Here is a 27,207-nt window from a genome sequence, read left to right as displayed (position 1 = left end):
CGGGCAGGGGGGCTTAAAACCAAATGTTATGGGCTGGGATTGTGGCTCAGCAGAGGAGGGCTCGCCTAGAACATGAGAGGCCCTGGGTTCGATCCTCAGCACCACATAAAAACAAATAAACAAAATAAGGGTATTGTGTCCAACTACAACTAAAAAATAAATTTAAAAAAATGTCTTTGCTTATTAAAAATAAACAACCAAATGTTATTTAGCATTTCCTCATAAACTATCTTGGGTTGTTCTATTTTTTTTTCTTTTTCTGTCTTTTTTTTTTTTTTTTTTTTTGTGGTGCTGTGGATTGAACCCAGGGCCTTGTGCATACGAGGCAGGCACTCTATCAACTGTGCTATAGCCCCAGCCCTGGTTGTTCTTCTAAATGTTAATATTAACCTACAGTTGTCCATGTGTAATTTGGTCTCTGTCCAACTGGAATATAAACTTTTGGAAGGTCAAATACAAGTGTATGTACTTCTCAAGTGTATCAAAGCCTTCAGCATAGTGTTGAACATAGAATGGGAATTTCAACAATCTTTTAATTTCATAATCCGCTCTCATCCTGATAGTGTATGCTTAGTGCTTAAAGGGAATTCTGAACATCTGTGAGAAGAATTAATGCTGAATCAAGATAAAACCCGAAAGGGCCAGCCTGTTTGGCACAAATGTTTTAGAATAGTGATTTTGCCTCTAGAACAATATTATTTGCTGTTAAAAAAAAAGCAATTTAATACAATGTTTCAAAATATCATATTTTAGCATATTTATGGTTGTCTGTAACTGGGTAATCAACAGTAAAACACCAAGCATAGATTTTTGGCAATGATAACTGGATTTGCCTCTCAGACTTGCTTGTAATGTAACAAAGGTAAAACAATGGATGGCATTTCCTGCAGGCTAACCAGACCTGGGTCTCATCCTTCTGGAACACGACAATGATCTGTGGCCGTGAGGCATCTTCTCAATACAGAGTGAGAAGAGTGAGTGAGGTCTGGTGATCAACACTGATAGCTAAGTCACAGGACTGGAAAGGAAAAGTGAAGCTGGAAAACTCAGCGTTGCATTCTGTCAAGGTTCTGGTAAACCAGGGCAATGAGACCTTGTGTGTATCTGGAGAAGGAGATGGGGAAGCAACAGAGCATGGGGATATCCCGCTGGGATTCACTCCAATGTGAAAGAACAGTAAGCTCCTCCCTCATGTTAAAAAAACAGAAAAAGAAAAAAAGAAGTAAAGACTTTAACTACTGAGGGAAATAATGGCAGGCATAAATATAGATATAGTCAAAAGGAAGACTGCGAAGACAGACAATGAAGGTGATGCCATAGAAAATCATAAGGGTAAGATTTAAAGGTATATTAAACCAAACACTGGGAAGTTTCTCTCCCTGATTGTGTGACTCCTGATTCTGTCAGTGGGATGCTAATCGAGGATGCCATGTACATTCATCCTTATTTACTGGTGGCAGTGGTGGCAATGGAATAGATGTCTCATTTCTTTTTTCATTTTATTCCCTAAATGCCATTGTTCACAATTTCACTTTTGTAGTTCCAGGGAGAAAGGCTTGCACCAATGATAATACTGTTTGTTCTAGAGATGAAAAGAACAAAAACAAAAACAAAAAAAGAAAGAAAGAAAAGAAAAAAATTTACCAAAAGGAATATGTTACCTTCCCATGGAAAGGTAATGGACACACAGTTCTAGAAATGTACAAATTCTAAGTGATTATGTCTATGGAGAGAGAGATTAACTATAGGATTATGTTCTAATAAGAACCCCAAACTCCAAAGTCAATTTGCCTTACCCGTGATCTATCTACGATTTATATTTAGTTCCCATTTTTGTCCTTTAGCTTTGGAGACCTAGTCTCCTTCTGGTCTGCACTTAAGTAGTCTAGAGCTGGGCATGGTGGTCCACACTGGTAGTGCCAGTTACTTGGGAGGCTGAGTCAGGAGGACCCCTTGAGCCCAGGAGTTCAGGGCCAGCCTGGGAAACATAGCAAGGACCCCACCTCAAACAAACAAACAAAAAAACCAAAGTCCTCTTACATCAGTCTGGGTATGTCGCTGACAGCCACTGTCCCATCGTGGGTCTCACTCTCTCCATCTTCCTCCTCTTCTTCACTACTCTCAGACTCCTCACTGGAGGAGGAATAATCAGTCACCTTCTTCAGCGGGCGGTTTGTTTCTTCAATCCGGAGTTCTCTTAATTCTTTGGCCAATGCCGTCAGATCCTACAAAAGAAAGGTTGTTCAGCGTATGAATTTTAGACATGACCAAAGCCACATCTCTCAGCAAGTTAGTGCTCCAGCTTAAGCAACAAAGGGGGGGAAAAAGAAAGAAAAAAGCTCTATAGAGAACTGTGACAAACATAGTTACTGCATGGAACTAAGAAAACGATGTTTGTGGTGTGTAGAAGCTAGAAAAGAAAGATGAAATCACTTTAAACTTTGTTCAAAACCAATAGCTAGACCGAGACTGACCAGTTCTGAATAGACAGGTGCACGTGTGTGTAGGCCATGTTATGCACATACACATACATACAAAATTGTGCTCTCATTTTATTTTGAGAAGGTGAAGATGGTCACCCTCAGAGTTAATAGGAAAATACATGGGATTAAAAATGGTTCCCCAGTATAGTGGGACTCCCACCCAAGCCATAGAGATGGCCTTTCCTTTCTTACAATCACTGCTGGACCAAAATCTAGCATCAGTCATAGAACAGAGCAATTCCCAAGGTTCATTTGGTGTGTGATCATTCCCTGGAGAGCAGAGGCACCACATCAAATGATGGCCCACCCCAAAGCCCAGAGCCATCAAAATTGATAGCCACAGAGCAGAGTTAATCAAGAGGGGAAAAAAAGAAAAAGAAAAAAAAAAAAAAAAAAAAGGAGAAAAGGAGTTCTCTTCCAGAATTATAGGTGTTTCACTGTCTCAAGTTTTAAATTCCAGTCACCTGGCAGAACCCTGGCAAAGAACACTGAAATGGATGTGCAAACACCGAAAGGAAGAGAGAATTTTTCAGTTTTCCATGAGTATGATGAAACCTTTAGCCTTATGGATGTGATGATGTGGGATTTAATCACCAGGCATACTGCAGGCAGTGTGCTGAATATCTGACTACCTTTTATTTGGCATGCTATCAGAGCAATGCAGAGGGAAGCAGTTCTGCAGAAGCATGGCCGCTCTAATTTGCATGGGTTAAACTGCCCATGGCACACAGCATGCAAATGAGGAAAAAGCAATTTGACATCAGTCTTACCATTTCTCCCTATTTAGTGACCCATGTGGGAATCAGAGCATTCAGTGAGAGACAGGGGATTAGGGAGAAAGAAACTCATTGAAAAAAAAAACTAAATCCTACAATTTTCTTATGTCCATATTCTCTCTTTATTTCATTCCAGAAATGTATTTGTTCGATTCACCTGAAGTAGGATTAGAGTAATCTAGGTGACCTAAATGACATTACATAATCTCTCCCAATTGGACAGAAGAAGAGCTGTGATAACCATGTATGAATTATAATTATGATTTTATTTTGAAGAGACCACAAACCATCATATTTCTCTATTGCTACCTACATGCCAGGGATGACTATTTTGGGTGAGACCAGGGGAGGAAGCACTTCAGGCGTTTCAGCTGAAATTTAGGAAGTTCAAGGTGTTAAGTGAAAGAGCCATTTCTTTCTAATTTCATAAAAATCAAAGGGGAAGCAATGATGACTTTAAAATTTGTCCTGAAGTCAAATTGGAGCCCTCAGAAAAAGGGAAGCTTTTGCAATTTCTAACTGTGCATTATATATACAAACAGCCTTGCAAGGGCTTTTCTATACAAGCACACTTGCATAAACAAAATAGCCTCAGTCTCAGCACTTAAATTTATCCCATTTGTGAAAGTGAAAGTAGAATTGTATTAAAAAGGCTCAATGGTGTTTAAATAAAATGCATACTATTAAGGAAGAGGAAAACTACCACACACATAGAATTTTGTGCAAATTTATTTTGGGTTTCTTTGGCAATGAGCCAAAATAGGAAAAGCTCATATGCACATTTCAGCTTTTTATTTATTTCCTCTTGGTAATTGTTAATGCCTATTTTCATCAAATGGAAAAGAAAGTGAAGAGTATACTATACTTGAACACAATGGGAACATAGTGTCTAGATATTTTTTAAGGCCATGAAAAGAAAAGTGTATTATAATCTTCCAAACTAGTAAAATAATAACAAATTAGATAGATTTCTTTTGTGTTCTGATTATAGTACGTTAAGACCTTGTTAAGTCTCATCAAAGAATGTAACTAGAATTTAAAATGTTACTTGTCATTAAAAACTACATTTCATTATAGCGTAAAGAGAGAATATGGTTTAAAAGAGTTTATTTTAAATCAATAATTCTGAGTAAAATATAATACTATCAGCTATGACTTACTTAAATTAAGGCACATTTTCCCCCAGGGCCTACTTTTCCATATTTTGACACCTCAAAACACAACTAAAGAGATTTTAGAAAAATCAAAATTATTTAGAAATATTTAGCTAGTCCATAGCCCATTGATTTCAAGAAACTTTCACTTGTTAAAATGACCTACATCTTCCTAAACACTGTTATTTAGAAACACTTTAAAGTTCTGACCTGCTTTATAATTTTGCTTTTAATCAGAATTTGTTTTGTTTCTGATATTAAAAATCTCCTTCCTGAAATATTAGAAATAATTGCAAATTCCTTTTAAGTTCAATTGATAACAGCTTGGAGGATGAGGCATATGTGAAAATTTCAGGGTAACATTAATGAGTAACTCAAAAGTAATATCTCCAGTCAAAGAAAATTAATTCTCCACACCAACAGCCTGTGTTTCAGCTGACATTTTGTTTCTTAGCCATCTACTATGGGAAAATGTACAATAACAAAGTTCTAGAAAATAGACGAGATCTAAAATTGATACCACTGGGTTCAGATCCATTTTCATACATTTTGTTCTCAGACAATAACAATATTCTTCATATAATGAGACTTTCTGGTAATTTATTGCATGGCTGTGTCAAGCCTGATGCTAAAAAGATATTAAAAAGGGGAAATAAAAGTACTATTTACCAAGAAAATATCTGAGAATGTATAAAAAAGAAATATGGAAAATGGGTGATTTTTTTAAACTATGGAGTGAATATGAAGATAGAAAGGTGTTCTTTTAGGCCTCTTTTTGGAAATAATATAGTTTATTAAAATTTTAGCTCAACTTCTTTAACCATTATATTGTTAAGGAACTGAAGCTAGTCTTTTCCTTATGTATTAAAATAAGTTACTTCCTATTTAGGAAATCAAAAGATATGACACTGGCTAAGTCACTTAACTTCAGTATACTCATCTGAAGAAAAAAGTGTTTGGATTATTAGTTCTTTCTCAAGTTTCATCCCATCTAAGAATGTGCTTGGGAGTTTTTCAGATTCCTGTATACTAATGAAAAAATGGTGGCAAAGCCAGTGTTTGCTTATTCAAATAATCTGCATGTCAAATTCGTGATTGTGCTAAAGTAAAAGTACTTATTTTCAAAGGCTGTACTAAGTGATCACAGACTATGGCTGTAAAAATCTCATCTTCTTATGGGAAAGTAATGCAAAATTAATGAGTACTTCCCAGACTGACTTTTATGAAAAATTAAACCATTAAATTAGCACTAAAAAGTAACGAGTTCTCAAACAAGAGTTTAAGACTTTTCATTTCAACCCTCAGTTATCTAAATGGCAGAATAGTCACTGAGAAGGAAGCCATATTGAAACCAGTGGACTGGAGAAGGAAGGGTTAGGGTTAGCTCTAGTTAAATTCTAGGTTTCTCCACTGTGGTGCTATTGACATATCGGGCCAGATAATTCTTTATTGTGGGAAGTTCTCTTGTGCACTGTAGGATTTTTAGTAGCATCCCTCTGCTCTATCTGGTAGCAGTGCCTTCTGCCCTCAATATGACAGCCAAATCTGTCTCCTAAGGGTGGTGAGTAGAGGAATCGTCCTCAGCTAAGAACAACAGGGTTAGAGAGAGTCAAGTAATCCAGTATTTTTAGTGCTTTGGATCAATGATATCCAAGAGTTGGGGTTGACAGGGTCACCCAAGGGGCTTTTTCTAGCTACACATGGTCCCAGAGATGTTGGTGTTTGGTTCACATAATTCCTTACAATTAATTATACTTCTGTTGCCTCTTCTCAACTCTGTCCAATGTAGTGGAATACACCCAAGTAAATAAAGCAAATTTGGAAAGTCTAAAATATCCAGGGTTAACCAGATGAAATCCACTAGAGCTCTGTCCCACATGAGAGCCACTCCTAGGCCATTTTTGGGACTCATAAAATTGCCTTGAATTGTGCATAAACACTCAACCATTTTACTGGTAACTATGGCATCAGAAAATAATTCTCTTTCTTCACCTGTTCTGGGAAAAAAATTGACAAAAGTTGTGACAATTTCCCATTCTTCTCACTATTATGAGGGAAAGGATCTGGCAAGGCCTTGGCAGAGAGCAATTAAGAATATTCCCCTCTTCCCTCTCCGTAAATACCATCCCCACACGGTAGACATGTAGAGGCTCATTCCTTTATAAACAATAATCCTTTAGCTAGGACAACTTTCTAAATCACTGAATGGTGAGATTGTCTTAATTCTGAAAAAGCGAGCCTATCTGGTAAAGCCCAGATGCATAGAAATGTGCTTTTCCCACTTGAGACCATCTCTATGACTCAGGCCCAAATCCTAACAGGACAACTTCTTGTTTTTTCATAGGGTTTTACGCATCACAAAGTACTTCTACACACATGACCTTGAGTGATCTAAACAATCTCATAGGTGAGGTTGGGCAGGTGTTTTTATCCTCATTTTACAGATGAAAAAACTCTGGCCCAGAGAGGTTATGAGACTCATAATAGCCAGCTATTTACTGGGGGAGCCAAGATTTAAATGCAACTTGCTGATCCCCCAAGCCAGTGCTTTTTCCATGTAATTTCACAAAAATAGTGCTCAGCAGAGGTTCAGCCTTAAAGCCATCAGGATAGACTTTAGATTCCATGCATTGAGGACTCTGCAAGGTCTGGCTCTGAAAAGAAATCCCACTATGCTGTACTCATGCAGGCCTGTCAAACAGCAGTGAGGCAGTCATCCTTCTTAGCAAGCTACCTCCGGTTGGCAAAGCCATATACTTCTCTAATGGAAAAATGTCTCCACAGATAAGGAAATAAAGTCACTTAACTCACCGGGATTCATTAACTAAAGTTGATGTTGCTGCTGATGCTCTTGTTAATGCCCCACAGAATTAATCTAACAATACCCAGTAACTCCTTGTTCACAAATCACACACTATAAATTTGGAGTGCCCTGGAATGATCTCTCTCTCTCTCTCTCTTTTGGTTAATAAAACCGCTGAGAGCCATCTCTTAGCAAGGCTGGTGAGGACAGGTTTGCTATTGGAAGGTACTGGAAGGAGAAACTCTGCCATTAATAAAGCACTAACACTTGGTGTTAGCCAGATGGAACATTGGAAAGGTGACATTTTTCTGAGAGTAGGCTCTAAGCTTTACATGGGGAGGGATGAAGGTCTCAGGCTGCCTTCCATCCAAGGGGCTCTCCTCCTAGTAGATGACTGGACTTTGAACCTGTGATTCCCCCAGCCTCTTCTGAATGTCAACATCAGGAAATTAATTTAATATTTACATTCTGTGAAAGCATGACCAAGAAAAGGTAATACTAACCTCATCTATAGCTTTCTTATAGCTCTGAGATAAGAGGGACCCAATCCAGAAGAATCCATAGAAGGGGAAAATCCAGAAGAAAGGAAGCAGGTTAGACACAGAATTGCAATCATTAGAACAAAACTAAGAAAGACAAAAAGCAAAGAGAAGTTCAACCCAGGACCATGCACATTTCTTTCATTATTATTCAGTATACCTCCTTACTTTAAGATCTTAAAAAAAAAAAAAAGAACACAATAAACCCAAAAGGCTTCACATTCATTTTGTAGAAAAGAGTCTCAGAAAATTGAAATAAATTGGGTGGATAGTAACTCTTCCCAAATTAATTTTCCACTTTCAAATTTCAGCCTGCATGCTCTTAATTCTTTCTGTAAGTCTACATGATGTCCAGCAATGATGCTGGATTTCAAGTTGTCAAGCCCCTGTTCACGCCATGCTTATCAAGTTTGGGTCCATAAAAGACAGCTCCGGAAGGCAAGAAAAGTAGCAGAAAAACTGTAATGTTCATTCATATGGAAAATAATATGGGAAAGAGCAGAAGAGATAAGAGAAATCAATAGCAAGTGCTCGAGCATCCTTAACTGCTAGTTCAACATCTTTTTTGCCATTTCTGAGCAGAAATTATGGAAAGACACGAGTTATTTCTCTTACTGCTTTACTCTCTAAAGGAGCACTGATGATCAGCAAAACATTCAAAGGCAGAGGACACAATCCAAGATCTGCTCAGTTGTTTTTTAATCAGGTATCCCTTCCCTCTGGACGTTCCCAGCATCCTTTCTTTTATTCATCTCAACTTTTGCTCATTATAATCATGAATGTATCCCCAATTTATCTTGTGGGTTCTCTGGTAAATTAAAAGAGTTTAAAAACTCATAGAGGAAGGCACTCACAGCTGGTCGACTGGGCCGGGTAATGTCCCTGGATTCTTCTGGTTTCACCTTGGAAGGCTCATGGGGGAGCACAGGTGATCCTTCCGACTTACTGTTGGCTAGAGGGAAAACAGAGGGTCAAGAGAGACAGGACCATCAAAAAATGCAGACTCATGCCCCAGGTGAGTGATCAGTGGAGTGTCATCCCCCTCAGGATTACTGGATGGACTAGTCATTCACTTAGGTAAATCCTCAAGCATATACATGGAAAAAATAATAAATGTTCAGACAAACAAAATAAGGAAGACACATTTAGACCTGTAACCTAGAAGTCGGTAGTAATAATAAGAAAAACTGTAGCAAGCACACTACCACCATCATGAACTGAGTACACATTGTATCAGGTAAAGGGCTCATGCTTCTGTGTCAATTATCTCATTTAATCCTTGCTCCAACCTAGTGGTGTGGCACTATTTTTCTATATTACAGGTGAATGCAGACTAGAAAGACGACACAACTGGCCTGAACTCATGATGCTATTATGAGTTAAGTGGGGATTCTTTCTGAGTTCTCCAAGTTCTGTTCTTCATCACTCTGCTATAAACCAGCTTCCAAGTTAAGGTTCTATGCTTGATTTCCTCTTTTACTACTTACTCACCAGAATGGAATTTTGTAGGAAAAAAAAACAAAAACCCTTATTTGGAATAATTTTTAAACAGGAGTGGGAGTGGTCTGGGATCTTTGAGGAAGGAAGAATTGGGGGGGGGGCTAGGAAAGTGTTGGTGATAAAGTGAAGAGCCCCAGAATAAGAGGTAAGGGTGGGGGAGGCTCCCAACTTTTCTTTTGTTGATGAACTTATAGGTAGAAAAACCACAGTCCAGGGTAGGAGAGATATTTTGTTGTGTTTTAAAGTGGTCTTTCCTAGGCAGGGACATACGAGGGATACAAGAACACTTTAAATCCAGAACTAGGAACTTCAGTTCATCAGAATATAAGAACTTCAGTTCTTCATAATATAAGAATTAAACCTCATCTACGTCAGAGAATAAAATGATATATATAATTTTTGTTTTCTTTAGTATTTGCTCTAATAAGTTGCTTGTGAATAGAAGGGAATGACACTTTTCTAAGTTAAGAAAATTTGTGTTCAGACACAAAGACATAGCTCTGGTCTATGTCACAGATGTCAGAAGAATGCATACAGGGGCAGCCGTGGGCCAGTCTAAGTCCCAAGACACAGACATGGAAATCAGGTGTTAGACACCAAACTTTTCAGTATGGACACACAATGATTCCACTTATTTACAACCTGAAAGGGATATTAGGACATAAACTACAGTAGTCTCCACTGCAGAGGCCAAGAAAGAATAAACAAGACGTGGATCTCATTGAACAAAGTGGTTTATAAGTATATAAATATTTATTAAATGAACTTCAAAAGCACTGGTTTTTATCACTTGGAACCAAGATTACCTTTTGCAGAAGGTGATCCAGAGTAAATTTTGACTAGCTAGAAAATGTATTGTTACATAAAATTACATGTACAATATTAATGGTTTTCAATAGGATTCTCCATTAATGAAAAGTAAACAGTAATGAATGATTTGCATTAAATGCTTAGAGAGACTAATTTTTACCTAATAACCAGAAAAGTCAAATATGTTTTTTTCAAGTCAGAAATTTTATTTCTTCCCCAAGTGTATTTATTCTAAATGTTAGTCTTTATTAAATTTCATTTTGAAAAATACCTAGAATTATGAACTATGTTCAGAATTCTAAAAGGGATGATTGGCACATTGGGAACAGGACATTCAGAGGTACATAAAATTCTAAAGGCAATCAAATAAAAATGGAAATTCAGTGACTAGTAACTATTTTTAAATAAGACCACAGTTTGACGATTTCTCTGGAAAACACTAGTACCTGAGATTAGCAAGAATTTGGTCCACACAATGAAGGATGGTGACCCAGTCCCTGAGGAAGATTGAGGCAGCGAAGGGGCTATTTGGGGTCACAGAGTGATGACCACACCAGGACCAGGGTCAATAAAGACCCCTCTTTCCACCCGTAGCTTTCCTCCATGGGCAGTGTCCCTGGGGAAAGGTAAGATAGGCTTTACCTCGAACTCTGGTGCGTTCACTGGATCCCGCTTGTGACCCAGGCTGGGAGCCTCCTTGAGAACTGGGCTGGGAGCTGGGGGTGCTGGAGCTGGAGGAACTGCCACTGCTGGTCCTCTGCAAGGGGCTCTCCAAGACTGGCTCCGTTCTCCGGAGATCCGGGTTGCTGCAATGGTGGAGCACATTGATTACACCCTCAAGACTTGGCCAGTTTTTCAAACCACACATCTGATAAGGGTTCTGTATCCAAAATATATAAGGAGCTCAACAAAACAGCAAGAAAACAAATAGATTTAAAAATGGGCCAAGGATCTGAATAGACATCTGTCAAAAGAAGACAGAAAATAGCCAACAGACTTATGTAAAAATGCTCCACATCACTAAGCATAGAGAAATCAAATTAAAAACACAAGGAGTTATCGCCTGACACCTGTTAGAATGGCAATTATCAGAATGAGATGATAAGTGTTGATAAGGATACAGAGAAAAGAAAACACCTGCACACTGCTGATGGGAATGTAAATTAATACAGCCATATATCATATATATATATATGTGTGTGTGTGTGTGTGTATATGTACATGTTTGTATATGTGTGTACACACACACACACACACACACACACACACACTGTGGATTGAACACAGAGGCACTTAACCACTGAGTACATCTCCAGTACTTTCTATTTTTTTGAGACATGGTCTCCCTAAGTTGCTTAGGGCCTGGCTAATCTGCAGAGGCTGGCCCAGAACTTGTGATCCTCCTGCCTCAGCTTCCCAAGCCCCTGGGATTGCAGGCCTGTGCCACCGTCACATATGTGTTTTAAACACAAAAACATCAGACACACAAAAAAGCAAGCATGACATGATCTTCCTCATATGTGGACAAGTCCAACTCTGAAAAGCAACGAGGCTATCAGGGCCTCTGGGATCAGTAGGAGGAGACCAGGGAGATGCTGATCAAAGGGAACAGTTTCAGTTAGGATGAATAAGTTCTGAAGATCTCTTGTACACTATGTGACTATAATTAGTAATAATGTATACTTGAAGTAGATTTTAAATGTTTTCATCAGAAAACATGAAGACTATGTGAAATGATAGATGTTAATTTATACAGATTCAAAACATCACATTGATGCTGTGTGTGTATATGTATAAATTTTATTTGTCAGCTGTTCATCAATAAGCCTGGGGGGAAATAACTTGCCATTGGTGGAGCAGCACCGTACAGCACTTGTCCGCAAGGTCAAGGGGTAAAGGGGGCACTCAAGATGCCATGCACTGAAGGAGTCCCAGAATGATGGCAGTTTGACTTCCTCATGGAGCTCCTGGCCAGCTCCTGGGCATGCAGGGAATGAACTCCTGACTCAATCTTTCAGTCATTACACTAAAAGCACTATCTCTGAGATGGTGAATCTTAAAGGGAAGCTTCCTTGACTTTTTCCTGTGTGCATTATACTAAACTTGAAATATAGGAAGCAACACTCAAAATCCCTGAACAAGAAGATATTCAACTTAATTTCACTATTTGGTAAATTATCTTCTCATCTTTTTTCTTTTGTATATAAGGCAGCACATCATATATTTGGTTTTTATTTTTGCTTTTTAAAGTTTTTAATACTGCACTGTGAGCATTTTCTTATGTTTTGGAAAAAAAGGAATGGCTGCATTATAGTCCACTGTATAGATGAATTAGTTTGGCCATCCTCTGCTCTTAGATATTAAGGTGCTTCCAATACATTGCTGTGACAAATAATGATGAGATAATCAGCTGTCTGCACACCAATACTAAATCATATCTCTATTTCCTGGAATTGGAATTCTTGGGTGAAAGGCATGAACTTAGGTATGTGTAAGTGCACATATGTATACAGATGTAGCATTCCTTTGACTCTTTAGCCAAAACCTTTCTAGTAAGCATTTATTTTGTGAGCCTCACTGGATTGGGAAGAGGGATGGAGAAGCACAGGTCACAGGGCGAACACTCAAGTTACAACATGATGGTGGCAATGAGATACACACAATGGAGACAACATTAAACATGGTAACTCTGAATGTTGTCTGGGAAAGAGGCTGTAAATACTGCTGGAGCTTGGGAAACAATTCTTGCAGACTGGAGGGGTCAAGGACAGTGGGATGAAGGAGGGAGCACTTGACTGGGTCTTGGAGCAGTAAGCTGGGAGGCTGGAAAGAGCCTGTGTAAAGACGAGGGCTGGGGTTTCCAGGTGTATGTGGTGTGGAGGGGACACCAACAGGAAGGAGTGCCAAGTTGGAGAGGAGGGTGATCAGAAGGAAAGATCAGGTTATAGCCCGATCAGGCACCAGCCTTTAAAGCCTGGCAGAGAAGGTGCATCCCCCAAGGGAGGTCTATGCATGACTGGCCAGGAGAAGGGCAGGCAGTACAGTGAGGGGCTGTTGCCATGTTAGATGGCGAGGCCTGGGCCAGGGTTGTCCCAGTGTAGAACAAGAGCAAGGGCATTAGCAGAATCAGTTGAGATGAGCATGCATCTCTGATGGGGCTCAGAGATTCTTCCCATGTGAAGCTAATTGGATCCCATGGGCATTAAATCCCTGACCTGGGCCTCATTAGCACAAGTCCTCCCACTGGAGCTAACCAGGGTGGGTGCTGATCTTGACAGGCTGCTATTTTTGCTGGGGTAGACTAAATGAAGTCTTTGGTTTCTATGTAACCACCTATAGAAAAAGGGAGAACTTACAATGCTTTTCTACCTTTTTATTTTTATTTTTTTTGTCAAACACTAGCAATTTGAGAAAATGTCATACTGTTCACATTTTTCTCTTCTTTATTATGTATGTATGGTGTGGCTTTGGGTCCAAGGGGTCTGAGCTAAAGGCTCTAGGTTCAATTTCAGAAGGATTCCACTAAATAATAGATTTCTCTTGTTCATGTATTACTGAGTCTACTCAATCTAAACATGTAAAAATTTGAAAACATCCAAATAGATTTTTTTAAATGCTAACTTTTAATTCCTACATTTGGCATTGTGCAGACAATGATGTTTGGTCTATAAAACACATAGTAAAGTAAAATGTGGCAATTATTCCATCCACTTGAATCATATAAAAAGTCAAAATAGAAAATGAGGATTACAAAGTGATTTTGTGCCCAAGTACTTGGGCCAAGTCTTTTAATTAACTGGCTGGCTGCCAAAATTCACTTTACTTTGTTCTCTGATGATACAGTCAATGAGAATAAACAAGTCATAAGAAGATAGGCTTGGGATGGGACAGAGAATTATTTTGAAATTAAGCTTTTAGTCATTGGGTTTTGACTGGGTGTTTCTGGCTCAATTTAAATCTTTTTATATTCTGAGTGTACTTGTTTGATCGAATTTTAATTTGCTTTAAAAGAATGCATGAATCAAAGTTAAATATTAAACTGTCTGGGAGTTTTAAAAACAATCTAGTTAAACGCTCTTATCAAAACTTGATTTAAACTCAACTGATTGCCCTGACAGCATTAGGCACTGGAAATCCACAGGGCAGGTGAGAACCGCTCTTGGATCTGGCAGCTTGAGCAATGCTCAGCAGCATACACAGGAGAAAGAGGAGCCAGGATGGTTGCCTGGGGTCACTGAACCGTGGGATCACCAAGACTTCAGCCATTTTGGAAGGGAAGCATCACCAGCATGTGACAGATGACACCAGTTCCAGCTTGAGTGCGTAAGAGTTCAGAGTATAAATATGTCTCCCAAGACAATGATATTTACAAGGTATTGAGTCTCACAGGATAAGGATCGATAATCTTAAGATTAGGAGGAATGTCAACACATTCATCTACCCCAGAGTGGGAAACAGGAAAAACGGTGTGGAGTCCGTCAATGAATCAAGGGTGTCCCTTTCCCCTAGGAAAACCAGGCAGCAGTGGCAGCTGCACTGGTGCTGTGATCAACATAAAGTGGCGCTTCAGAGAGTAGACTTTGGTGTAAGGCTACCAGAGTTCAAATACTGACTTATTAACTTCATCACATTGGGCAATTTGCGCAACTTTTGTTTATCTCAGTTTGTGCATTTAAAACATGGGGATGACTACAGTCACTACCTCACAGAGTTGCTATAGAGTTTAAACATTTAATATTTGCAATGTACTTAGAGAAGTATACCATACATATAAGTGCTCCAGAGGTGTTCACTAAATAAACAAAGACCTGCAAAGGTTGCCCAATAACACTTGGTTGAGCAACTGACTGCAGCACAGCTATACCTGCTCAAAACTACAAAAGCATGCTCTCTAGAGGACTCTTTCTGATTTGGTACAATGTGTGTAGATAGCAGAAGGAAGGGTATTTAGAATAAAGCTCTGCTTTTATTTTGTAACAGCTACATGTCAGCATACTGCGTGACACTGCCAAGAGTCTTCCCTTCAAGGATACGAAGGAGTTTTCTTTTTATTCAAATGTACTGTTTTCCAAATTATCAAATACAAAACACATATTCTGCAGTTTCTGTTTAAAATTAGTACTAATATTAAAAATCCGAGCTTCTTAACCATTATAATCTGCCAATTTTTTTTGTGTGTGTGTGGTTATTGGTTTCATACTATGGGTTGTTTCTCACACACATCATATTATCCACAGGGCAAACTGCTCTCCTTGATGGCTCTTCTCCATATGGTAACTTGGGAGCCTGAAATCCTTTGGTGTTGAAACACTGTTATTTTAAACTTGGGGTCTGTAAGTTTGCCACAGGAGAAGAGAGAGGGTCTGCCTTTTACAAATAAGCTAATTCACATATTTACACCAAAGAAAAGCAACAAAAAGGTGAGGCAAACAAATATAATTTGCCCTTAATTATATCTGTACTCTAAAGAGTAGCAGGAAATAGTAGGCCCTATGACTTAGGCAGTCTTGGTTGGAGTCACTGGGTCCCAGGGCTGTGTGCAGCCCTGTATACAGCAGATTCTTAATATATATTAGCTAAATTTAGCAAATGAATTAAAAATAATAACAGAAGTGTCCTGAATCTGTCCCTAATTAACTACAGCTTTCACTGGCATTTATTCTAATTTTGCTAATTTTTTAGTTTCCCTTATTATCACCTCAAAGAAAAGACTGGGAAGAAAAGAAGGACTATCAACCAAGAGTAAGAAATGCAGTGTAGAAGCCCCAGGTAATCAAACTTTTCTCTAAGCATGACACTATGTGGTACCTTTCCATGGTTCAGACTTGTAGCCAGTGTGACATCAACAAAGGTGAAGAAAAGAAAAAAAAATACTATGTGGGGGTTTGATCCACAGTACTGCAACAAAACAAAAAACATATCTGTGTGTACTGGAGTGTCACTCTCTGAATGCTGCTCTTAGATTGCTAAGGGGAAAAGATACCGAGATGAAAGACCTTGTGGAGAAGAGGTACAGGCGAAATAAACTGCTATCTTTCAGGCCACTGAGTTTTGGGGTGGATTATTAACCATGAAAGGTGAATGAGAGCTATCTCTATACAGTAAACTGTATTTTAAGCTTTTATAAATGCAATCCAATCTGGAGCTGCAAAGCCTAATTTACATCTTAAATGTTGGTCACATGGAGATATGTGTTAGCAAGACATGGGGGTGTTCTACTGGACTGTTCCACATGCAGAGATAGGGATTCTCCACTGTCCCCAATTTTCTTCTACTGTAGGTAAATAATTATTACCTTTTAGCTCGCTTCCTTTCTACCTAAGTAGACCATCTCTCATGCATTCTTTGGAAATAATGAGAAATATTGGAAATATTAAAAAAAGGTAAAAATATTTAAGTGATTCCAGGTAAAAACTCATATTTTATAAGCATCTGACCATCAAATACTGATTAAGTGGGGCCCCAATGTCATTAAAATCTCACTTTGGAGAGAATAAAAAGCTTCCTTTTATTTGACTACATAATGGTAGATCTTACTTTTTACTTTTTGGTCGACAGAAGGAAAAATACTTAAAAGTTGAAATAATTTTGGATCCAAAGCAACCTCAATTCTAAGCAACTGATTTAATGAACAGAGCCCTAAGGGCAGGGTTCAAAAGAGCAAGAAGCCCTGACAATTGGGGGCTTATTGCTGCTCTAGGAAGGGGATGGAAGAAGTTTGCTGGAGAGCCAGGGCTGGCATTCCTCTGGCTCCCCAGCCACAGTGTGTCTGGGTCTGCTGGGTGCTGCTTAGCAACACCAGCTCAGCGTGAGTCTGACAAGTCACTGGGAAGAAAAAAATGGCTCATTCAGAGCCTCCTGTGATTGGTAATTCCACTTGGAATGAGCTAGCATCTTTGCCCTCAAGGGATGCATGCTGCTCTTAGCATAATTTCATCTTATTTATGGACTGACCCCTTCCTAAGGCTTTTCATGTGAAGAAGAAAGAGCGTTAAGATCAAAAACATTCCATATCTTAAAAATGTGTACAAATAACTGCAAGCTTCATTTCTAGTCTCTCTCTCTCTCTTACTAGGAAAGGAGGGTCTTTCTCTTATTATGAACACAATGAAGGAGAAGAAAACAGCCTGCCCAAGCTCATCCTTTTTATAGCCTCAGCAGAGGCCATTTGCTATTTCAGTGGATCCTAAAAAGGAATGTATTCATCATGAAAAATCTGAGGGAAGCTTGATGAACGGCAGCAGCAAACAGCATCTGTTACCACATAAAATCTGCCCAGATACTGCAAAGATATTGCTTACTTTCTAGCTTGTCGAGACTGCTATACTAACCAGTGGGAGTGGATGCAATTTCCTGACTATAAGAGTATACATTGTGGATGGAAAATTCTGGAAGGGAGAGCAGAGAATAACAGAGAAAGCATAACTGCATTTCAGAGACCCTCAACAATGCCCAATAAGTGATCTCCCTACTGGAGCTGGTCTTTTCCTAAGTGCCAGGCTGGAGGAGCTCTGCAGTTGGTCACTCTTTTCCGGGCAGTTGCTTTGTAATGTCTCAATGGTTCCCAGGGCTCATTTCTTGACTGGATGCTAAAAATCACCTCATAATAGACCATTTTGACTTGCTGACTCCCTTCAAATGGGACTCGGAAGCTACAGTTCGGGATAGTGCAATCTGATTTATATTTGCAATGTTGCTCCTAGATTTTAAAAACTGTCAGTTCAATACACCTGACTGCCTCCTGGGTTGCTTCATTCACTCATCCAGTTGCTCATTCATTCTTAGACCCCCACCGTAACACTGATTTCTAAGATTTATTGAAGTAGTAAGAGGCATGTGCTTAACGTCCAGGTGGTAAGTTAACAAGCTTCTGAAGCAAAAAAACAAACAAACAGGGAACTTTTTAAAAAAATTTTTTTTTCCTTAGGAAAGCAATGATGACAATGGCGGATGAGGCTTCTTCCTTTACTTGTCACCTTCCTTCCCTTACCTTGCTCTGATGGGTTGAGAGCCTAGTCTGGGTCCCAAAGCACTACCGTTCCCAGGAGAATTCTTTCTGGCTAATGCTGGGGATATAGAAGTTGTTCTTTGAGGCACCTGGAAGAAAAGCAGAATTCAGGAATATTTTCCAGAAAATAGTGACCACAGGCTCCTATCTGAAAATCTTACTCCTTTATAACGATAAGCAGAAGTTACAGAAACTATCTGAAATATGGAAGAATTATATTATTTGTTCCTCAAAGAAATATTCAACTCCCCAAATAAAACCAAACAAAGATCTGCAGACCAAAGACTCCGAAGCATACCAGCAACCATGAAGGAGGGTGATTTCCAATCTTAAAAGCAAACTTAAAGACAGATTAAGTTAATAGTCTTGACTTTCTGAGCTCTGTGTAATTAACCTCTCTTGTTTGGCCAAGAGTGGTAGATTCCTGAAACCTTTTTAGGGTACCATTACCTCACTGGTGGCTGCATCAGATGAAAGCTGTCCAGACAGTGCCAAGTTCCATTTTTAGCTCACATTACCACTAACAGGCTATGAAATCCACAGAGAAACTGGGATATCAGGCTAGAACTCAGGACATTAAGTCATTTCAGTAAGACTGGAGAACCTGATACAATGGTTCCTGGATATTTCTACTTGCTAATTAACCTGCAATTACCATTTAGATCCTCAGGTCAGAAGACTTTTTTGAAGACTAAAAGGGCCATCAAAAAGTCTGTGTGAATATCAAGGAGACTGTGAGGTACAGCAGGAAAGTGAATTATTAACTTATCTGGGAAAAGCTCAAGGTAGATTCAAGTATGTTTCCTTTGATGAGACTCATGCAAGACCCTTTTTTATGAAATCAAATATTGTCAGAGTACCAAAGGAGTCCACGATTTGAAAGAATCACATTATGACTTCTAGTGTAGAAAATGACTTTCAATGTAAAGTGTCAGCCTCTGTTTTGAAAAATTAATTTTTTTATTACAGCCCATTTTAACATAAAGAGGAGGCAGTGAAGGAGAGTGACCACAGTGGTGCTACCATCCATTCAAGTTAAATATTACTACTACTATTTTACCTTTTTCTTTTTGTAAACATGAACATTGGAAGAGTTGAAAGAGTCTAATTTAATTACTAAAACTTAAGTATCTGAACCAATTTGGAGTTTCCGCCACCTTTACAAATACACAGCTGTATGTATTTAGAGTGGACCAACAGCTTCCACTTTCCGTCTCTCTGACTCACCTCATTTGTCACATTGTTCTTTGCTCCTAAGTAACCTTTTCTGATGGCACTTCTGCTTCAACAAGAGGAGGACACCACCAAAAAAAAAGCCATCATCAGCTGTTTTCATTTTCAAAATAATAGAATTCTGCTGTAATATTATACTATCTTTTTTCATAGAATTTATCGTGACGGGGATGGTGTTTCCTGGAAATTGTGGGTCATTCCATGTGTCTGTCACAGCTCTCTACACTGAGTTCAGGAGAAAGGGGATTCCTGAACTAGGAAGAATCTAATATAAAGATGTTTTCAGTATTTTGAAAAACATCTTGGTTGTTTGTAGCCCGTTACAGTCACAGTCCAGAACATTTCTGGGATCTAACAATGACTTGGTACAGGAGAACAAAAGAACTCGAACTCAGGACTGTTCTGTCCAGTGGAAAGGCTGGTATTTTACCCTAAAGTTTCATCCTTAGTAATTAATCAGGGCTGGAACTGAATTGTGACTTAGCCTAGAAGAAGCTGTCCTTACATGGAGCCAACCAGAAGTTTGCAAGGGCAAATAGCACCTTCTGAATTCCTGAAATCTAGTTTTACTTTAAATGAATGTTCTACTTTTTATCTGGGTGTTTTCAATTTGTCTACAAGTAGATGTGGTCATCATTGGAAATATCCATTATTCTATTTTTAATATGGATAGTAAAGTGGTCTGGAATGCTTGGGTTGAGAGCGCCAATTCTGGTACAGGACACATACTTCCAAGCCATTCAACTGACCTGAGTCTCAGCTCTTTTGGGGAGATGACAGTCAGAAATGATAAGTGATAATCCAAGTCTCAGCTTGGGAATGAGGAGGGACCAAGACAAGCATGTGGAGGGAGGAAGTCAGCATCACCAGGCTTTTCAGGGTGGACCAGTGGTGGTGCTCATGACGATCCTGACGGGGATGGTGGTTTCGATGGTGACATTACCTTTGGTGGAATGTCTTCTTCCTGTCGTAACCAAGAGCTTCGGTCAAACTTCTCAATACGAGTGGGGAGAGGAGGGTTTTCGGAGGTGGGGTCCGAGTTCTGGCGTGGCATCTCCACGCGGTGAGAGGTGACGCTCAGGGCCTCCTGAAACCCGGAGAGGCCCTTGGTGGGCTGCTCATGCACTGACTGGGAGGCGGTCAAGGCAGGTCCCTGGGATTTTACAGCTACCAGCTGCGGGATCTAAGCACAAACCAACATCAGAGCAACATTATTAGAAGACCATCTGCCAGTGTCTCAATCAGTTGAAGGAGGGGAAAAAATTCCAGGGCCTGAGAATTGAATTACAGGGTCCATCATGCCCACAGCACACTTTAAACAGCCCTCCAGAATCTCCCATCTAGAGCAATGTGTAGGGCTGAATTGGAGTTTTGGCAACAAGTTAAATGGCTTTCTGAGAAGCCGTGGATCGTGTGATGCTACTGACAATAGCTGTATTGAGCGAGCATTTATTGACCAGCAATATATTTAGACACTTCTCTTCTAACATTACAAACTTCCTCCTTTAAAACATCTAACTTTGACTTTAGAGAGTGTTGTTGCTCTGTAAAAGCAGGACTGCTCTAAACTTCTTGTCAACTCACTGAGTCTACAACCATTTCCCTCATTTTACACATAAGTATCATAAGGTGCAAAGAGGTTAAGCCACATGATGACTCCTCAGCTGACAGGTGCTGGAGCCTGGATTGGGACCTAGTATCGAATTCCCATGGCCCACATGCCTAACCTCTGCATGTCCTGCTTTCTGTGCTGCTGCCTCTGACCATCTACAGCATTAACCATCGCTTGACACCAGGATGTGTCTTATGAGTTCTAAAGTCTCACCACTGGCCATCTGGTGATATTGCTTGTGCAGACAAGACATGCAGTCTTGAAGTGATACTGGGGGTCCTTAAGAGTAATCATCAGAACCCAGGGCACAGGGTACCCCTTTATCATAGCACTGCTCACACTTCATTATCTTTAATAATTCTTTAACCCAACACTCCCATTCAGGAAGCTCAGTTTCCCGGAGACAGGAGCTATGTCTGTCATGCTGAGTTTAGCTCTGTGTCCTGTCTGTGGAAGGTGTTCCATAGATATTGGCTGAGAAAGAAATCTAGAGAGCTTTCTAAATCAAACCATGAATTCAACAAGCGTTTAGTATCTGCTTTGTACAGGACTTGTCAGACTTGTCTAGTCTGAAATTTTAGTTGGCATGTCATTAATGACAATTTGGAGAGAATCCTCAAAGCCCAGCTCCACTGCATGTTAAGGCTTCGATCGGAACAGAATCAATGAAAATTACACCAATGCTAAATATCGTCACTAAATACATTAAATAGGACTTAAAACCAGAGCACATTTAAAAAATATCTACTGCAAGACACAAACTTACTTTAAAAAGAACCTAAGTCAATCAATAAAAATAAAACCAAAAACTGAGGCACCTGAAAAAATTTTCCCCCAATTAGCTGGTATAAAATATCTATATTTTTCATTTTCTGGTCACTTTTAGAAAGTAAGTGTCTCCTTCTAAGCTGCCTATTAACAGGGGGAGAAAAGTAAACCTTATAAGGTCAGAGTTGGGGGTTTTAAAAGAAAAGTTCTTGTAAAAATGTATCCTTTTGAAGGTAGGCATAAAAGAATTATGTACATAGAAAAACGACCCAGAAGAAGCTATGTTGAGCTGTCTGGTTCTCAAAAGTCTTGGAAGCCATCTATTAGAGGTGACTTAAATCTCAAAGAATACTTGATTTTATTACTACTCTTTGAACTCCTGTTCAGATAGTATTCCATATTTCAAAAGTGACCTTAAAATACATTGTGGAAAGTCCTAACACAGGTGGATGCCTGGAAGAAATTCTAGACAGGTGTAAAAAGCTGCATTACCTATATCTTTCTATGGAATTCCATGCTCTGTTTCACTTCATATTCCATTTCAGGCATATTTAATTTAAAAGTCCTATAGAGCTTCCAGAAATTTTCTCCTTTCCTAAAAGTGAAATAATCTCTTTTTCTCACTGAGTTGCTTAAGACAGTGGTTTGCAGACTCTAAAGGTAGCAGAATCACCTGGAAGTCTTGTTAAATCATAGACTGCCAGGCCCCACCCAAGGTGCTGAGTGGAGCTGGACGCTATGCATTTCTTTAGTTCCTGGGTGATGCTGAAGCAGTTGGGGGGTGAGCTTGCTGGGGGAAATGGCTGGCTTACAAGACTCTGTTTTACTACACCAAGTTCATTTAATTTTTCTAGGTTCAGACTCCAGTGCAAAATACCAAGAAACAAAAGACTCTGTGTGTGTGTGTGTGTGTGTGTGTGTGTGTGTGTGTATAGACTTCAAAGGTCTATAGGAATTTTAGTCTTGGTAATTATAACCAAAAAGATTTTTGTCCCCACCTTGCAATACTCTTAGGAGTCTTCAGAGGAGCCAGTTTACCAAGAAGGAATGGTGTGGTTGACTCCAAGTGAAGGGTGGTGCTTTTTCCTTTCTCACTCTTTCCTCTATCCTTCAAATTCAGTGGAACCTTATATATTGCTATAACTTTGACATTAGGGTTGTCATTTGACTGCTCCTATGCCTAAATCATGTTATAATCCTGTGGGCTTTTTTTTTTGTTGTTGTTATAGTATTTTTTTATACCTTCATTTTATTTGTTTATATGTGGTGCTGAGGGTCGAACCCCGTGCCTCACACATGCTAGGAAAGTGCTCTACTACTGAGCCATAGTCCCAGGCCCTCTCCTGGGCTTTTACTAAGTTTTATCATACATCCTAATGCCCAGTGAAATAAAGAAGAGATTATACCTGGGGATCAACAGGTCTGAGCATAGGGGGTGTCCGAGCAGGCTGAACCCCACTAATGCTGAAGGACTCCGACCTCGGGGGCAGATTGGGGTCAGATATCCTGTTGGCAACTTTGTGAGGCATGGCAGGTGAACTCTGCCGGTTCAGCCTTGACCGTTCTTCTACCTAAAAGCCAAAGGAAAAGAGAGCCTCAATGGATAGAAGTCAATTAATTCCCAGTAAGGATTTTCTGTAGTCACCTGCACAGCCATTTTTGTGTCCCTCTGATCAATTCAAAGAGCCATGAGTCTTCCTTTCTGCTCTGCCTCAAAAATTTGCAGAAAGCTTTAATTTTATTTTTTTTAAATGTGAGCAAACACTATGGCACCAAAAATAACAAAAAACAAAAAAATGCAGAACTCTGAGCCATTACCCGTTACCTTGTATTATTACAGTTAGCTGAGCCTACTAAGAGCTTATTTTACATTGATTGGAATAATATCTTGCAGGTTGGTCACAAAGCCATGGGGTTAGCCAGGGAGACAGTCTGCACCCTAGATGATCAAAGGGAACTGTACTAGGCATTAAGATTGCTTGGGAGAAAATAGAAACTTGGGTTGGGTTGACTCATGGGACAAGGAGGGAAAGAAACATGGGGAGGGCTGGCAGAGAGTGAAGTTGAGTCCATGAACCCTGTACTTCTTCACATGTTTCTGATAGGCATGTGGGTGTTCCAGGCTGCCCCCTTAATGAGCACCGCCTGTCTTAAACAGACTTCCTGTATCATTTTCTTTTTCTCTCTTTAGGGCTCTTTCTCTTCAATGGTCCCTCCCTGCTCCCTAAAATATGCTGCTGCTCCTCATTCTTTCCATTCCCAGCATGGCCTCCCCTGCCTTGCTCTCCCCTCCTCCCCTCTGCTCTCCACACGTGGCAATGTCCTTGCCTTCCACTCCCCCTCTCTCTCCTCCAGCCCTCTCCTCTCAGGCCACTTCATTCCCTTGTCATTCCCTATCATCTAGGGTCTCTTTCAGCCCAAAGCAGGGAACAGACCTTAGGCTCTTCACAGGGAAGGTTCAATTACCCCACAGTACATATTTAGGGCAGAATGACTATCGCAGAGGACAATCTTGAAGAAAATTTTCGATTTTTAGACATACACTGTGAGACATGATGTAAGATCTTACACAACTTCAAGAGGCCTCAGTTTTTCCTTTCAGATCTGTCTTTCCCCATCTTTATCTCCTATATTTCTTCAGGGTCAAGCTAATTGTCCAGCTTCCCAAACCTGCCAGGGCAATGCTGCCCTTCTCCTCTCCCTGATGACTCCTCAGACTGGGCAATTAGTTCTCTTTTGCTGACTCAATATTCAGTTCTGTCTGCACAGTTGTACCATTTTATTCATTTTACTCCCTGATTTGAAGTAAAACTTCAAAAATGCGTTCTTTCCCATCCCTTGCCCCATTTTAGATCTTTCTAGAGGCAGACTCCGTCTCATATACAGAATAAGTTTGTTAATGTTTAAACATGGTAAGATAAGCCAATAGGAAAGAACCCTTCTGCCCCACTGAGGGGGGTAAGTGGAACGTCTCATCTCCCACCATGGCTGTGCAGGGAACATACAGTTGCATCCAATTGGCTTGAGTTTTGAGATTCCATGTCCCACAAACTCACCACACACCAAATGAGATTAGCTGCGAAAAGCCAGGAATATAAACCAGAACTGGTGTACTTCATGTGTGCATGCGTACCAAGTATTATATCAGCAATCATTATTTGATGATTGCATCGAGCAAAAGAATAAAACAACCCTGAGACAAGACCACAAAGAGGAAAGAATCCCACAGAGACAGCAATACATAAAGTGAGACGAAGGTGTGTTAACATACTGCTTTCCAAATGCCAGACACTTGGAAAAGAAGGCGAATATTTCTAGACCACTGGAATTAGTCAAATATCAGCCATTTTCTTATTTCCAGGGAATATTGTTAATAGATGAATGACAGGTACAAGTCTCTCTTAACATCTGAACTCCTACTATACAAACCATTTATGTCTGAGCTCAGGAACCCAAGAATTTCAGACACACATCAGATGAACACCTGGCTGTCTGCACTCTACCCACCTGTTATCCCAAATTCTGAAATCAAATGTATTCAGAGAGAGGGATACTTGTAATTATTATTATTTTTTAACTGTAAAATACATTTAGTTTAAAATACACATTAAGACGCAGCACTTTAAAAAGCAACAGTAGAAAAGTCTGCCTCTAAGACTCCATCTTGAGCAAAGAAATCACTTTTGAGATAAAGAATTCCTTTAACCAATGACAGCAGAAAGCTTCCAGTAAAACAAGTGTTCCTGCTTATAGACCCACAGGCCACCCGGGGGTCTAAAACTACACTAGAAAACAAACAGGGCAGAAAGTTGGGTGCTGATTTTCACAGGCAGTTAGTGGATTTGATTGTTGTGTGCAAATGTTACTAATGTACTTCTAGTAGAATTTCCTATGCTTTCTCTCACTTAGTTTATGGACTAAATTCTACCATTAATATGTTTCAGGCATAGCATTCTAAAAGGTATGGTCTAAATAACAATTTGTTATACTTTAAAAATTATTTCAGGATGGGTCCAGTGTGCTGTAATTTCCTGGAATTGGTGTGTCCAAAGAAATTTGAAAAATCTATGAGAAGGCTGTAACAATAAGGCATCTGGCTACACATTTTACCTCAAGAAAAATCTTGTCTTAAGGTGTTTGGGAAGGCAATGCTGCACAGAGCTTGCACCAAAGGATCACCTGAAGAATTGGAGCAAAGATACCAAAACAAACACTGGAAATGGTGCTTCAGAGGGAAAGCTGGATAGTATATTTAGAAGATGGTCCTTCTGAATATATTGAGACCAGGCAAAAAGGCCTCTTATGACAACGTATGTCTACTAATTAGAGATAGATATGAGAAAGAGACAAAAAAAGAAACAGGTCCCCTCTGCCTAGAATAAGCTTATATGTGATTAAAAACTGGGGCACAATCAAGATATGTTTCAATCTGCCTGAGGATACTCAGAAAATTCTAGTAGCAGAGCATCTGCTGCAACTCCTGTTGCCAAGACGTAAAATATCAGGAACATTACCCAAAAGAGATTTCTAGTAAATCTGATAGAGTGTCCAGGTTCTAGATGATAACAACAAAAACCCCGTTACAAAGGGTTTCTCCTTGACGGGATTACCAGTGAACACAGAGCACAGGATTAGCAGAGATTGATCAAATTTCACTATCAAAGCAATTTCTTTTTCTTATTAAAAGAATCCTTTTACCATGTAAACTAAAATAACTTTAAAGAGGCTTGGATTACCTCTGCAAAAATACTATACTATTTACTACAGCCTTATAGAGAGAAATAAAAAACTGGTCTCAGAAATACAATTCTACTTCAGGAAGGGCTGAGCTGTCCACTGGGCATTATGGGGGTGCCAGACAAGGCCTATGAGATGCAGAAAGGCTACACAAATATAGACGATCAAAAAGTAACTTTTTGGGGGGAGATTGAACTTAACCACTGAGCCACATTGCACTTAACTACTGAGCCACATCCCCAGCCCCCACGATCCCATTTTTTCATATTTTATTTAGAGACAGGGTTTTGCTGAGTTGCTTAGGGCCTCCTTAAGGTGCTGAGGCTGGCTCTGAACTCATGATCTCCTGTTTCAGCCTCCAGAGTCACTGGGATTATAGGCGTGCGCTACTGTGCCCAGCTAAAAGTAAATTTGTTGATTCCAAGAGTCATAAAACAACTTCAAAATAAATAAAAATGTTTAAACATGTAGAAGAGAAACATTCTACCAATATCAATTATCAAACTGTCTTGTATATTTGAAAACAGTCTGTAGATTGTTTCACTTCATAATAATGAATATTTTTTGATATTTTCTAAACAAAATGATAGAAGTAGTTTCAAACATGCAGACAGTTAAATATATTTATGTCATTTTCATAATATTTTATATGATGTTGGGTTCACTGGGTCTACACAGGCCTTAGAAGGTTTTACTTAATTGATAAATTCAGCATAATTGTATGAGATTTTTTTTTCTCTTACTGAACAAAATAATGTGTTTTCTGTATTTTACTGGCAATGCT

The 27,207-nt window shown here is 39.4% G+C and overlaps 1 protein-coding gene across 2 annotated transcripts in view; it reads right to left on the bottom strand.

Annotated features, from left to right (window-relative positions):
* Tnik (TRAF2 and NCK interacting kinase) overlaps positions 1 to 27,207 on the bottom strand; it is a 382,522-nt gene that overhangs the window by 38,501 nt on the left and 316,814 nt on the right. For both annotated transcript variants that reach the window (XM_027942207.2, XM_027942206.2), the window contains 6 exons: positions 23,093 to 23,257; positions 20,250 to 20,489; positions 18,056 to 18,162; positions 10,708 to 10,871; positions 8,610 to 8,707; positions 2,041 to 2,225 (listed from right to left, as the gene is read on the bottom strand). In XM_027942207.2, the coding sequence (XP_027798008.1) occupies positions 2,041 to 2,225; positions 8,610 to 8,707; positions 10,708 to 10,871; positions 18,056 to 18,162; positions 20,250 to 20,489; positions 23,093 to 23,257 (959 nt within the window). The remainder of the gene's footprint in view (positions 1 to 2,040; positions 2,226 to 8,609; positions 8,708 to 10,707; positions 10,872 to 18,055; positions 18,163 to 20,249; positions 20,490 to 23,092; positions 23,258 to 27,207) is intronic.

Source organism: Marmota flaviventris, chromosome 8 (genome assembly GCF_047511675.1).
Source record: "Marmota flaviventris isolate mMarFla1 chromosome 8, mMarFla1.hap1, whole genome shotgun sequence".
Taxonomy (NCBI): Eukaryota; Metazoa; Chordata; class Mammalia; order Rodentia; family Sciuridae; genus Marmota; species Marmota flaviventris.
This window is presented reverse-complemented; position numbering and strand designations above follow the sequence as displayed.